Source organism: Schistocerca cancellata, chromosome 10 (assembly GCF_023864275.1).
Source record: "Schistocerca cancellata isolate TAMUIC-IGC-003103 chromosome 10, iqSchCanc2.1, whole genome shotgun sequence".
Taxonomy (NCBI): domain Eukaryota; kingdom Metazoa; phylum Arthropoda; class Insecta; order Orthoptera; family Acrididae; genus Schistocerca; species Schistocerca cancellata.
In genome coordinates this window covers 90373948-90388980 of record NC_064635.1, presented here as the reverse complement: position 1 = coordinate 90388980, position 15033 = coordinate 90373948, and the positions used below count along the sequence as shown (strand labels likewise).

The 15033-nt window shown below is 39.0% G+C and overlaps 1 protein-coding gene across 1 annotated transcript in view; it reads left to right on the top strand.

The window, feature by feature from the left end:
* Positions 1-15033, top strand: part of LOC126106770 (peroxidase-like) — a 195578-nt gene that overhangs the window by 108902 nt on the left and 71643 nt on the right. Inside the window, exons 3-4 of the mRNA XM_049913148.1 lie at positions 2973-3228; positions 6868-7073. Coding sequence (XP_049769105.1) covers positions 2973-3228; positions 6868-7073 — 462 coding nt within the window. The remainder of the gene's footprint in view (positions 1-2972; positions 3229-6867; positions 7074-15033) is intronic.

Here is a 15033-nt window from a genome sequence, read left to right as displayed (position 1 = left end):
TAGCATCCAGGCTATGCATAACCACAACAAAAAAACTATTTTATGGTTTGTGGGGTAGATCCCATCAAAAAGTATAAAGTATTTGGAACAAGTTGAGGTACACATTTTATTCCAATTTAAGCCACCAAATTAAAAGGAAAGTTGCTGTGGTTTTAAGGGATCAATTCTAGTGTGTTTTAAGGGAAGAATGTCAAACCTTCTCATTCATATTGCAAGATTTATTTTACTGCAGAACTGGCAAAAATGCAGCTTTACGTCCGTTTGCATGAAGTTGCTTCACTACCTAGAACATTACAAGGAGAGGATGAATTGTTTATAAAATAATATTTGTGAATAATAATTCACTCATTGTCTCAGTTTCTTGAAATGCTTCATCTTTGTGGTTGTCAGTGTCTAGTGACATAAGATTCCTGCATGCTGAAGGTGATACAGTTTATCTTCAAAATGTGTATGTGAAGTGTGCTATTTACAGGCAGTTTTCCTTTCGCACTATAAGGCATTTCATTTTCAATGGCACATCAGAATAGCAATTTCCTTAAATCCACTTCCAACTTTCATCACAGAACAGCACAAAACAGACTCACTCATTACAAGAATAATATCCAACATGAATCATTCTTTCCATACCAACAAGCAACTCAGATACAAAGCAACCTGTAACGCTCCTCGCAGATGAAAATTCAAAGATGTTAGAATGGCAAACCGATTTTTGCATTGAAAGATACGATTTATAATTCAATTCAGTTTTATAACATTTATATTGAAGAATATCTTCATATTACAAACTAATATTTATTTAAATAATAATACTTAAAATTTAATTCATTTCAGATGTTTCTTACAAAATTAAAATGAACACAACTTTTACATTTTGAAATATTTTCTTAAAATATAGTTTAGTATATTTTTATCTAAGTGAAATGGTTTTCCATAACTTATTCAAGCATAACAAAGAAAACAAGAATTTAAATGATTTTGAAGTATTTTTTGTATTTGGTAACCTGGTTGTCCAAATGTATTGGGTGCACTGTGTTCTTTATCTATCAGGTACTCCGAGTGTCCATAAGTATCAAGTACCAACTTGATAGAAAATCCTAGGAAGTTCTGGTCTTACGTTAAATCAGTAAGTGGATCGAAACGGCATATCCAGACACTCTGGGATGATGATGGCATTGAAACAGAGGATGACATGCGTGAAGCTGAAATACTAAACACCTTTTTATAAAGCTGTTCCACCGAGGAAGACCGCACTGCAGTTGCTTCTCTAAATCCTCGCATGAACGAAAATATGGCTGACATCAAAATAAGTGTCCAAGAAATAGAAAAGCAACTGAAATCACTCAACAGAGGAAAGTCCACTGGACCTGACAGGATACCAATTCGATTCTACACAGAGTACCCAAAAGAACTTGCCTCCCTTCTAACAGCCGTGTACCACAAGTATATAGAGGAACAGAAGGTTCCAAATGATTGGAAAAGAGCACAGGTAGTCCCAGTTTTCAAGAAGGGTCATGGAGCAGATGCGCAAAACTATAGGCCTATATCTTTGACATCTATCTGTTGCAGAATTTTACATGTTTTTTGCTCGCGTATCATGTCATTTCTGGAAACCCAGAATCTACTCTGTAGGAATCAATATGGATTCCAGAAACAGTGATCGTGTGAGACCCAACACGCATTATTTGTTCATGAGACACAGAAAATATTAGATACAGGCACTCCGGTAGATGCCATTTTCCTTGACTTCTGGAAGGTGTTCGATTCAGTTCTGCACTGTCGCCTGATAAACAAAGTAAGAACCTACAGAATATCAGACCAGCTGTGTGGATGGATTGAAGAGTTTTTAAAGTCATATCTGGCATACCACAGGGGAGTGTTATGGGACCATTACTTTTCACAATATATATAAATGACCTAGTAGATAGTGTCGGAAGTTAAATACAGCTTTTCGCAGATGATGCTGTAGTATACAGAGAAGTTGCATGGAGTGGCATCTGTCCCTTAACATAGACAAATGTAATGTATTGCAAATACATAGAAAGAAGGATCCTTTATTGTATGATTATATGATAGCGGAGCAAACACTGGTAGCAGTTACGTCTGTAAAATATCTGGGAGTATGCATACGGAACGATTTGAAGTGGAATGATCATATAAAATTAATTATTGGTAAGGCAGGTGCCAGGTTGAGATTCATTGGGAGAGACCATAGAAAATGTAGTCCATCAACAAAGGAGGTGGCTTACAAAACACTTGTTTGGCCTATGCTTGAGTATTGCTCACCAGTGTGGGATCCGTACCAGGTCGGGTTGACAGAAGAGATAGAGAAGATCCAAAGAAGAGCAGTGCGTTTCGTCACAGGGTTATTTGGTAAGCGTGATAGCGTTGCAGAGATGTTTAGCAAACTCAAGTGGCAGACTCTGCAAGAGAGGCGCTCTGCATTGCGGTGTAGCTTGCTGTCCAGGTTTCGAGAGGGTGCGTTTCTGGATGAGGTATCGAATATATTGCTTCCCCCTACTGATACCTCCCAAGGAGATCACGAATGTAAAATTAGAGAGATTCAAGCAAGCACAGAGGCTTTCTGGCAGTCGTTCTTCCCATGAACCATACACGAGTGGAACAGGAAAGGGAGGTAATGACAGTGGCACGTAAAGTGCCCTCCGCCACACACCGTTGGGTGGCTTGCGGAGTATAAATATAGATCTAGATGTAGATGCTTGTGTGTATCACGTATTTTGATTTCTGGTGAAAATAGGGCCATTGACCAGCTCTGTTACAAATGGAAGACCTAAACCCAGATAACTAAACTGCTGTCCTCACAAATATGAGCCCAGTGTCTTGACGACTTGCTGGCTTTGTCAGGCTATGTGGCACAATTAAGCTTCTCGTCTCTGTGTAATATGCTCTCTGTCCATGGCCCAGCTTGTACGCTGTGTCAGGTGTGGAGTGGTGATGCAAGCCTTGTATTACAGGTGACCTGAACGTGAGTGAGTCTGAAATTTGGGATGCAGTGCGGTACGGACTACAGAGGGGATCCAGGCTAGCAGAGAGGCTGAAGAAACATGAGCAGTGGGTGTCGCACCATCTGCCTGTGCCACCTGCCACACCAGAGTACAAACACTACAACTTCATCACCAAAGAGTCCACTGACTCTGATAAGCAGCATGTGCTGGATTCACTTGACGACCTCGCCAATGTCACTGCACTGGCTAATTTCCTAGTGCACAAGTGAGTATGTTTTCCCTCTCTTTCTCTCTCTCTCTCTCTCTCTCTCTCTCTCTCTCTCTCTCTCTCTCTTTCCTGTTTCTCTCATATATTTTTTTCGACTGTGTACAAATTCTAGGGATTGATTGATGAGAGGATACAGAACAAAAATAGATCTAATGAACTTATGTCTGGAAATGCACAGTTTCCATGCTACGGACCATTTATACAATCATACATTATTAAAGAGACAATTACTTTTCAGCACAACCTGCCCTCCAAAACCCTTACAAGCTTTTCTGATTGTTTTTGATCACCCTATATAACCACCTTTTGCAGCACTCACCACCGCGGGACATGCAGGAAGAGTGTCAGTGAGGTTCTGGAAGGTACCGGCAGGGATGTGGACCGAAGCAAACTCAGAGCCATTGCCAGCTGCTTTAGGTTTCTCATCTGAGGATCTGTGGTGTGAACAGCTTGCTCGAGGTGGTCCCACAGATTCTCTAATGGGTTTAAATCTGGGAAGTTTGTTGACCAGGGGAGTACTGTAAACTCATGCTAGTGCTCAGAACTGCACACGTGCACTATGATCCGTGTGAGACGTTGCACTGTCCTGCTGGAAGACACCATTGTACTGAGAAAAGATAACAAACTGCATGCAGGGGTGGATGTGGGCATTAGGATAGGTACAAACATGTGTTGCTCCATTGTGCCTTCCAGAATGATGATATCATGAAGGGACTACCACAAAAACATTCCCCATAGCCGGCTGGAGTGGCCGAGCATTTCTATGCGCTACAGTCTGGAACCGCACGACCACTATGGTCGCACGTTCGAATCCTGCCTCGAGCATGAATGTGTGTGATGTCCTTAGGTTAGTTAGTTCTAAGTTCTAGGGCACTAATGACCTCAGCAGTTAAGTCCCATAGTGCTCAGAGCCATTTGAACCAAGCCAGCCATTCCCCAGAACACAACATTCTCTCCTCCAGCCAGGACCCCTCTGACTATTATACAAAAACAGTTTTATAAAGTCAGAGCATAGGAGGATGGAGTATGACTTTCTGTAATAGTGCTGTGTTCGTCTGTTGCACACATCCATCATTTTTCTAGTGTATCAGCTGTGTACAGATTCATTATGTGCAATGCTGGCATTTTTCTCTCATAATACTTATGGTTGCCTGCATGATGAGCTTTGGTGAACCCATTTGATTAGACTAATTATATTTTCCCCGAAATACTACAACATATTTCAATACTGATTGAGCATAAGCAAAATACATAGTCCCGATATCATTGTATAATATACAGTTTCTTAGTTTTTATATTATGAAAAATGTTTGCTCCATTTTCTGTTTATGTAGTTTTCATGTGTATCATATTTCATGTTCTGTAATGTCCATCAACACAGAAATTTGGTACTTTTTATGTTCCAATAGTCTATCTGTTTATTTCAGTATGGTTATTGGCTGATGTCCTAGTCTGGATGATGAATGTATTCACTGCAACAGTTTTCTTTTCTTTTTTTTAAAATTTATAATCAAATTGTTTGCACTGAATACACTGCTATATTCTTTGTAACAACTTAATTTTTTTTCCAGAGGTTTCTTTGGCACTTCTTGCAATTAAGATGCTGGTGCCATGTGGAAACTGGTATAGCTTCCCTTTATTACTGTTGTATCTAAATCATTTACATATAGCAAAAACAGGATTGGACCTTGGGGAACTCCGTATTTGACCACTAATGAATCTGACTTATTGGAGCTTTAGATGTGTTTGGCGTTTTATTACAATAATGTCCAACACAAACAAAAATGTGTGCCTCAGTCATACCAATAGGGCTGCCACCAGTGTTGCCACCATACAATTATTTAAAGCTGGAATACAGTTACAGCTCTAGTGATGCACAGCATGTGTTCGCTGTCCCTGTCATTATCAGATTAATCGCAGCCCGTATCACTGCCCACATTCAGTTGACCTACAAGTTTTGTAATGATAGCCTGTGGTGTCACTCTTATGGCATCAACCAAACCATACGAGGTGTGGCTAGAAAAAAAACCGGACTAGTGCTGGTGAAACAATAAAACGAATGCAATAAGGCCTGTCACGTGACTCTCGCTCCGCCTACTGCTTGAGTTTCATCTGCCTCCTGCACTCAGTCTGCCCGTGGCGTCTGTTTTAAATAGTTGATGTTTTGTCTGTGCATCGGAAAATGTTGAGTGTACAGAAAGAACAGCGTGTTAACATCAAATTTTGTTTCAAACTAGGAAAATCTGCAAGTGAAACGTTTGTAATGTTACAACAAGTGTACGGCGATGATTGTTTAGCGCGAACACAAGTGTTTGAGTGGTTTAAATGATTTAAAGATGGCCGCGAAGACACCAGTGATGACACTCGCACTGGCAGACCATTGTCAGCAAAAACTGATGCAAACATTGAAAAAATCGGTAAACTTGTTCGACAAGATCGCCGTTTAACAATCAGAGCAGTGTCTGAGGTAACAGGAGTTGACAAGGAAAGTGTTAGGCAGATTCTTCATGAAAGTTTCAACATGAACAAAGTGTGTTCAAAAATGGTTCCAAAGTGTCTCACAATTGAACAGAAGGAACGCCGAAGAATGATTTGTTCTGACATCCTGGAAAACATTGAAAGTGATCCCACCTTCTTACAAAATGTTATTACTTGCGATGAATCGTGGTTTTTTACTTACGATCCCGAAACTAAACGCCAATTGATGCATTGGAAAACTCCTGGTTCTCCACGACAAAAAAAGCACGAATGTCAAAATCGAAATTCAAGGCAATGATGATTGTTTTTTTTTGACATCAAAGGGATTGTGCACATTGATTGGGTACCAGAGGGACAAACAGTGAATCAGCATTACCACATTAGCGTCCTGGCTACCCTACGTGAGTGAGTACGGAGAAAACGGAACAATTTGTGGAGAAAAACGTCATGGATCCTTCACCAAGACAATGCCCCAGCTCACAGTCCGTTGTCAGTGAAGACGTTTTTGGCAAAACACAACATTCCCATCTTAGATCATCCACCCTACTCACCTGATTTGGCCCCCTGTGACTTTTTTCTTTTCCCTAAAGTCAAGTCAGCTTTGAAAGGAACTAGATTTGAGACTGTTGAAGCAGTAAAAGAAAAAGCGATGGAAGTAATGTATGGACTTACCGAAAATGATCTGCAGCATTGCTATGAACACTGGAAAATTCGTATGGAGCGGTGTAGAGACCGAGGAGGAGAGTACATTGAAGGAGATAACATGAAATTGGAAATAATTGTAAATAAATGTTTTTTCCAGCATCAGTCCGGTTTTTTTCTAGCCGCACCTCGTACATTAAAATCACAATTAAACTAGAGCAAAACATATGGAAAAATTCACTACAAAACTGCCAAAAAAACCTGAAAAGGATTTTGTTGTTCTGTACATCAAATGATTGCATTTGTTTAGTGAAGCACAAGTCTGAAATCAAATTTTATGAAGACAAAGTCTTTTGAAAGTCCTTAGTGTATTTTATAATATATTACTTACTTCAATATTGAAATTGACCTGATCGTTATATACTGAAATACAGAAATTGTTAATTGGATCTGTTGGTGTAAATTCAGAGGATACTTCAAAGATTAATTATGAGAGACATATTTCCTTTTTTACAGGTTTAACATATCGAAAGAGCAAGTGGGTGATCTTCTCATTGATATGCAGGTTCCAGCAGACCCATCCCACTTTCCACAAAGTCTGAGCTGCAATGCATCTGCTATTTACAGAACATACAATGGGTCATGTAATAACCTCAAGCATCCAATATGGGGAATGTCCGAAACTGCTTACCCACGGCTTGTGAGCTCAGTGTTCCATGATGGTAAACCTTCTTTCATGTGTTAATATACATACTTTTATCTAATATTACAAAGTAAAATTTTAAGTGATGCATATTAATTTTTAACATCTTAAATTTAATAGAATATGAATAGCTTGTGAAATGTGCATCAAGCTATGTATAACAATGAAAAGCAATAAACTCCATTAAAATATTAAGAAAAAGTATTAACAGGTTTTGTAAAGTACTCATAATTACAGCTGATTTACATCAGTTACAGCTAAGTGGCTGTACACACTCAATAAATTTGTAAGGGCTCTTTTACTACTCTACAAAAATTAGACATTCAATAGGGTGGAGAAGAAGTAATATTGCAAAGAGGTATCAATATACAATAACATATTATTTCAGCAAAGATTCTCATTTTCATAGTAGAGGCAATATGTTGTTACCCCCAATTTCGAAATATGATTATTCGTTCACATCTTTAACAAACACTTTTGTAAGGCTCATTCATACAATCATTCATTTTATATCATAAGTTTCTTGTGAGGGCCAATTTGCATAAATGTTGACCAAATCAAGTTTCACCCCGACAATAACATATAATTCTCAGGTATTAATTTTGTATGGTCTATTACTAATTAACTATCACTATTTTTAATTTGTTAATTCTACATTCAATCTATCCATGTTGTGAGCATTTTGCTCAGATGGAGAACTTTTCATATGTTGTAGGTGTATTATACTCTGTTAAGGGAACATTGTATGTCCCATGCCGCCAATGTTAAATTATAGAATTTTGTGACCCATAATCTTGGAAACTTTAAGACACCAACTTACAACTTTCCATAATTATTCAATGCACCTTTCTAGATACACTGAACTAGAATTATTACTAAAATTTTATTTTGGGGCATGTTATCTTTTTTTTTTTTCAAACACTCTATTTTTCAACAGAATTTTGTAAATAAATCAACATAAAAACAAAACAACTCAGGCTATTTTAATTATTCTAGTTCCATATGTGTTGAAACTCACACTTGGCATGCTGTGAAAATTTTATGTCTCTACCATCAGTACTTTTTTTAGAAAATGGGTCATTTATTGCAAAAAAATGTAGTTAAGAGATATTGAGGTTTAAAACTCTTTTTATCACAAACTCTTATACAGTCTTACATTTCTGTGTCTATTATGCACTAGAATTGCTCTGCCCCACAGTCTGTGCCTTCTTCAGTGTCACAATAGCCCAGTACTTACCTCCTCCTTTTCTTTCTTGCTTCTTTTGTCATTTGCTGAGCAGCTAACTCTGCTTCACGTACACGATGCTCATCCAGTTCCCACAGTCCTTTAGCTGTGTTCTGTCCAAATCTCACCTATAACTTCTCCAGAGCCTTAATTCTTTCTTAGTTTCCGCCATTAAAAGTTATTACATCATCAGACATAGCTAACTTTAGAGTCATAAGGCCAACAAATACATTTTTAGGCACATGGCACTACACAACATTATTGAAGGATTTTGTCCGCCGCTCATGGTCTCGCGGTAGCGTTCTCGCTTCCCGAGCACGAGGTCCCGGGTTCGATTCCTGGCGGGGTCAGGGATTTTCACCTGCCTCGAGATGACTGGGTGTTTGTGTTGTCCTCATCATTTCATCATCATCCAGGAAAGTGGCGAAATTGGACTGAGCAAAAGATTGGGTAATTGTACGGGCGCTGATAACCACGCAGTTGAGCGCCCCACAAACCAAACATCATCATCCCATTATTGAAGGACTCATTCACATTCTGGGTCTCCCCATGTAAACACTTCTTTAGTAGCTCAGGATTTGCCAAATCTCTGTAAATAGGTTTGATTTCCTCCATTACTGTCCATGATATCATTACTTTTACCTGTGTCACCCGTTTCTAAAGCTACTTTCCTTTTCGATGCACTAGGGGGCATGGTCACTTCAGAGACATTATTGTGGTTTCCTTCACTACTAGCACACGTGTTTTCAAGTACTGCAGAAGAAAATGCAGGTCTCACATATCTGTTGCCCACAAATTTGAATTTCTTGAAGTTACTTTCACGCTTAGTTATTTTATTTACGTATGAAAAGCAATAGAAGTTAGCTTACTACAAAAATACCCGATAATCACACTAGTTTCAACGAAAACTAGTATCAGAACCAAAGGACTGATTTGTTTATTTGTAATGCCAACTTCTGAGACATAGCAGTAGGCACAAAAGAAAGTAATTCACTGCCTTCTAGACTGTGTAGTTCCGAAGATATGACTGCTCTACGGTGGCAGTATATGTGTAGCCGTGAAATATGACAGTCACATGTCAACATTCAAAATATTATTTGAGGGTCTCACAATTGTCTGATTTTAATGTATCATATACCAAAATGTTCAGGAAAGTTCAAAGTACATTATGGAGTAGAAAACAGAAAATGTCAAATTTCAACGAATTTCACGTACCATGTCCCCTTAAATGCAGATGTGATTTCACAGCCAGAATTTTGTAGCAGTAATAATGAATAATGGAATACTAATAATAAGTTGTTATGTTAACAACAATGACACACTTTTACTGAGCCAGGTACAGAATCTTTGTATGATATCTCAAATGTTAGGATATTATAATGTATCAATAACTTCTGTAGGATATTACAGTGAAGTTAGTGCTTCATTACATTGTAGGGAACTACCTCCTACATATAAAATACATACATGGAATATTGGTGCAGTGATATCCACTTTATTGTGCACAGACACAAAAGAGACATGCATAAACATCAGTAACTACAGCAGAACAGGAAGCAATGAAGAACATGATAAACAGATGCTATTTTTGATCCGGCAGGATAATGAATAAGGAGCACTACATTTGTAGTGTGTGGATAAGATGAGAATTTGGATCTGACAGGAGGCGTGCTAGGGTAGTCAGTGAAATTGCAATGGCCACTGTGTCTGAATGACTCAGGGTCTGCCTAGTAAGCAGGAGACCCCTGTTCAAATCCCGGTCTGACAGAAATTTTCAACTCTCCCCATTGATTTCAATCAATGACGCATGCTGCCAAGGTCTGTAATTCCTCTGTAACATATCAGTTAGTCAATTATGTCACTCCCACACAGCCTCACCCTCCCCTAAGTGCAGAACACTGTGGATGAGAGAGAGTTTCAATTTGACCTTGCAGCCAGGTTATGTCTGGGTGGCTGGGAATGATGGACACATAACTGCAGTTGGTGACAGCCACTAGTTCTGTAGTGATGGTCAGGATTGGCACCATCAGTAGGAGACAGCAGGGAAGTGACGTGAGGTGTTGATTCCCTCGGTGTCATCATGGAGCCATCAGAAATTGATAGTTTGTTGTTCCGGCACGATCTGACTGGCACTTGACAAAACTGGTGAACCCGGGATTAGTTCGGATATGGAGCACGTAGTGTGTGTGGCCACACCCTGTGGCTTTATTGGCCCCTGTTTGACTGTGGACACTGCTGTGTGTGGAGCACAGTCACAATGTGGAGGCATCCTAAGCTGCTCTAATGTTTTGCGGACCACTTGTAGGTCATGATTTGTTTTGGAAATCACCTCCATGTTATGGAGGTCATATACTAAATTTTGACAGTCATCATTAGAAACAAAAATGTTTTCTGTGATTGTAAACCAAACATCTGGTTGCTCAGGAATAACTGTAATTTGCAAACACAATGCAGGAAGACCACAAGAGCCGATGAGAGGAATGTGTGTTGCTCTCGAACGTGCAGATGGAGGGCCCATGAGCAAATTCACACATCCTTAAAGACACTTAATACCATTGCACATCTGTGTGAAACAGTGCTCTGTGGTTGCATCACTGTAACCGACTTCATGGCCGGCACGGTTGTTACCCTGATATCGGAAATCAGATTGACTTGTGGCATGGAATCCAATGTTTGAAGTACAGGAGATAGATGTAGAACCTTGGCCTTGCTGTTGATGTCCTGGACAGCAATGTCATGGCGAGCAGTAGGTTACGCGTGGTAGTCATGACAGTACATATCTGTGCAAATTTCAGCAGATAACCTATCTTCAACAGTTATGTGGCGACAATATGTCAAAAATATAAAACACATACACAGAATGACAGTGTAATGACCTCCACTCCCTTGTGCTCAGATATCTTAGACACATGCTTAAACATTATTGAACAAAGCAGAATAGGAAACAAAAAAGACCATGATAAGTTAAAGACACACTGCACTAGTCATATACTTATTAGTTGATTATGTTACTCCCAGAACATCATAATATCAGTTAGTTCTCATTGACTTGGGGCATCCAGCAGCACATGTTTTTCTGAAAGCAGGTTAGTTTTATTCGTGATTCCAATACACCATATCATTCCCCACTCTTTTGGCTATAAAACTCTATTTTTCAACATAATCTCCATTTAATGTGATCTTATGTCATCTTACTGGGAAGGGCTGCTACCCGTATGGTACCACTTTACTCATCAATGTTTGAGCCAATGTCTTCCTACATCAATAACCTACTCATCATCCATCATTGGGCCAAATATATGGAAGTCAGGTGTGAGGTCTTGGTAATAGAGTGGATGAGGAAAAACAGTCCAATGAAGTTTTGTGGTGTCCTCTCAGGCTTGCACATTTGTGTGAGGCCTTGCATTGCCCTGGAGAAGGAAACGTTGGTTTGCATTTTTGTGATCATGAACATGCTGAAATTGCTTCTTCAATGTCCTGAAAATAGGATAACACACTTCAGAGTTTATCACTGCACCACAAGGAGCACACCAAAAAAGAATACTGTATTTACTCGAATCTAAGCCGCACTCGAATCTAAGCCGCACCTGAAAAATGAGACTTGAAATCAAGGAAAAAAAAATTTCCCGAATCTAAGCCGCACCTAAAATTTGAGACTTGAAATTCAAGGGGAGAGAAAAGTTTTAGGCCGCACCTCCAAATCGAAACAAAGTTGGTCCATTGTAATATGAGACACAATTTAGGTCGAATGAATGGCGATACAGCTACAGTAGTTTGGTTCGAGTCGTAAGCTTAGCAGTTAAGCTTTACCAGGTAGCCATTGCTATGCATCAGGTGCTTCATTTATACGAGTACCCTTCCTTTTTCACGTACTTCTTCTGGTTTGAATTGATTGTTTATTTTTCTTTGATCTGATAAGTGCCGTTCTCTTTGTTATAGGTGTTTACATCACAAAAAAGAGAGAGAGAGAGAGAGAGAGAGAGAGGAATCGTCTCATTAGCGAAACAATGGCAAGAAACTGCTATTTGCTGTTACCTACACTCCTGCTTTCTTTGATAATGATCAACAAGAACCAAATAATAGACAGCATATGATAGAAGATGTTCTGAACGAGAGTTTAGCGAAAATTTTTCTCCGTTTGAAAATCTTTGCAGACGCCTCTTTAGTACATTACATTCTGCACTGAACTTAGAGTCATCTTAGATTTAAAAATCTAGTCAATTGCCATGCTTCATTTCTGACTGTATCACTATTAGGCATAACAATAATACGAATATAAACATGGGATGATATCTATATTTTTCCACGTTTGCTGTTGTCTCACTCTAGTTTTGCAGTTTATTAGGCAGACAGGATTTAAATGAGTTAGCAGCAAACATGAAAGAATACATGGCAAAATGTTTATATTCATATTATTCTTATGATGAAGAGAATACAGCATGCAATTCACAATTCATAATAGTTCCTATATGGAACCATCTCTTCTCACAGGTAGGAAAAAATTCAGAACGTAGAGTTGGCCATGTTGACAAACATCCCAAACAGTCTTGCCAGTCGGATTTTCATAGTACATTGAAACGCTGTTACATTCGAAGATGCACAATGCGGAATTTGTATTTACTTCATTGGATAATGTATGAAAATGCAGTGGTCGAAACTCGAGTCGGAGAAAAAAGCTCGTCTTCCACCTTTTTTTTTAAATTTATTTACTGACGCAGAGGGTTAGGCGCCAGTATTTATCTTTGTGCCTGCAAAGCATGCCTGTGTAGCGCTACATATATTTGACGGCAGAAGTTAGTTGTGGCGGCACCTACCTACATTTTCCAGAACTTCCGCTTACTTTGCACTCGATTCTAAGCCGCAGGTGGTTTTTTGGATTACAAAAACCGGAAAAAAGTGCGGCTTAGATTCGAGTAAATACGGTAACCTACCAGGGTCCCAGAACACCATCACCTTAACTTTACCAGTTGAGGGTGCGACTTTGAACTTTTTCTTTGGAGGAGAGGTGATGTGGTACCATTTCATACATTGCCATTTTGTTTCTGGTGCAAAGTGATGAATCCGTATTCTATCACCTGTGGCAATGTTTGGCAAAAAATTGTCACAATAAGTCTTGTAACACGCAAGCAATGCTGCACTCCCACACAGATTGTCCTTCTTTGCTCTTTATGGTCTTCTGCTAGGTCGTGAGGAACCCAGTGGGCACACCTTTGAGTACCTCAGCTGGTGGATGAGTGTGCCAACACTGCCAACAGGGACATCTAGTTGAGCAGCAAGGTGGTTGATTGTAGTCCATTGATTATAGTGAAAGAGAGCTCCTGCACTTTTCAACATTGCAGGGGTAACAGCTGTATGTGGCTGTCCAATATGTAGGAATCAGAAAAGTTTGCACGGCCACATTGCAATGATGACTCACCGTGCTTTTATTCGGTGCCAGGTCTGTAGGCACACTGAAAACACCTATGAATATCTGTGATACTCTGATTTTCCACCAAAAGAAACTCAATGACAGCTCTCCACTGGGAACACCCGTCTGTTACAGATGGCATTTTCAAAGCTAAGTATAATGCTTATAATGCTGCCAGGTATCAAAACTTCATGAAACTATAGGGACTGAGGCAGTAATATTCCTTGATGTCCCATAACAAATTCCGCATTTTTTTCAACTGACATTGGCTGAGAAAAAAAGTTTGTTGCATTACTTATTGAACACCCCTTGTATTATGTTAATAGGTTCAAATATTTTTGAGCTGTAAATGATTATGAATACCTCAAAACTTATAAAGTATTTTATGGTGCAAAAATGTGTGGCATGTTGTGGCTGTGAACCTGAACTCAGGGACCTGAGGAAGAGAAGAAACTTACATTATTTCAAGGTGTGGTATTAAAGATGTGTGCTCAAAATAAATTCTACTGACATGATAACAAACTAAGAGGTCCTTAAAAGATAGGGTGAGAAGGGAGGGGTATAGAAATCAGTTGTGAAAAGAAGAGTGCATCTAAATGGGTAGGCACACCATATATACAAGGGACTCTTGAAAACAGTCACTGGAGGATATATTAATGGAAGGAGACCTAAAAGAAAACCACAGCTAAGCTACATAAACCAAGTTATGGAAGACAATATGTCATGTAAGGTGTATGGAGAAATGGATGTCAAACTTGAAATACACAAAAAGCTTAACTGCTGCCAACTAATCCTCACATGGATCACTACAGAAGAAGATGTCAAAATATTCACTGTAGAGTGGAACTTTTGTACATGATAATGCTTTAGATATTTTCTTTTTAATATTGACAAGACACCACTAATAGATTTGACATGAGCTGTTAGGGAATTGTATATCTTTATGCTTCAGTAAATTACTCCTCTGTGTATAATTGTGAGGTTTTTTATCTCACTATGTAAATCCTGTTTATTTAATGTATCATACTTATGATATGCACTGTTCAGTCCATAAAATGTGTTATTTTTTGTACAATCATTGAGAGATTGTCCTGGCATGGCTTGGTGAGGATTCCCAACTGTTGGAATAAATCTCTGCAAAAGTGTCTGGCATGAGCTCTGTTCATGACCCTGACGACCTTCTCTTGAATGGAAAAAACTCTCTTTGGTTGCCTTACTGCCCTAGAATATAATTCCGTATTTTGTAACTAAAAGGAAATAGCATCAGTAAGCCACATTAGTTGACTCTCTACAAATGGATGCAGTCACATGAATAGCAAATGCTACAGAGTGGAGTCTGCTACATAG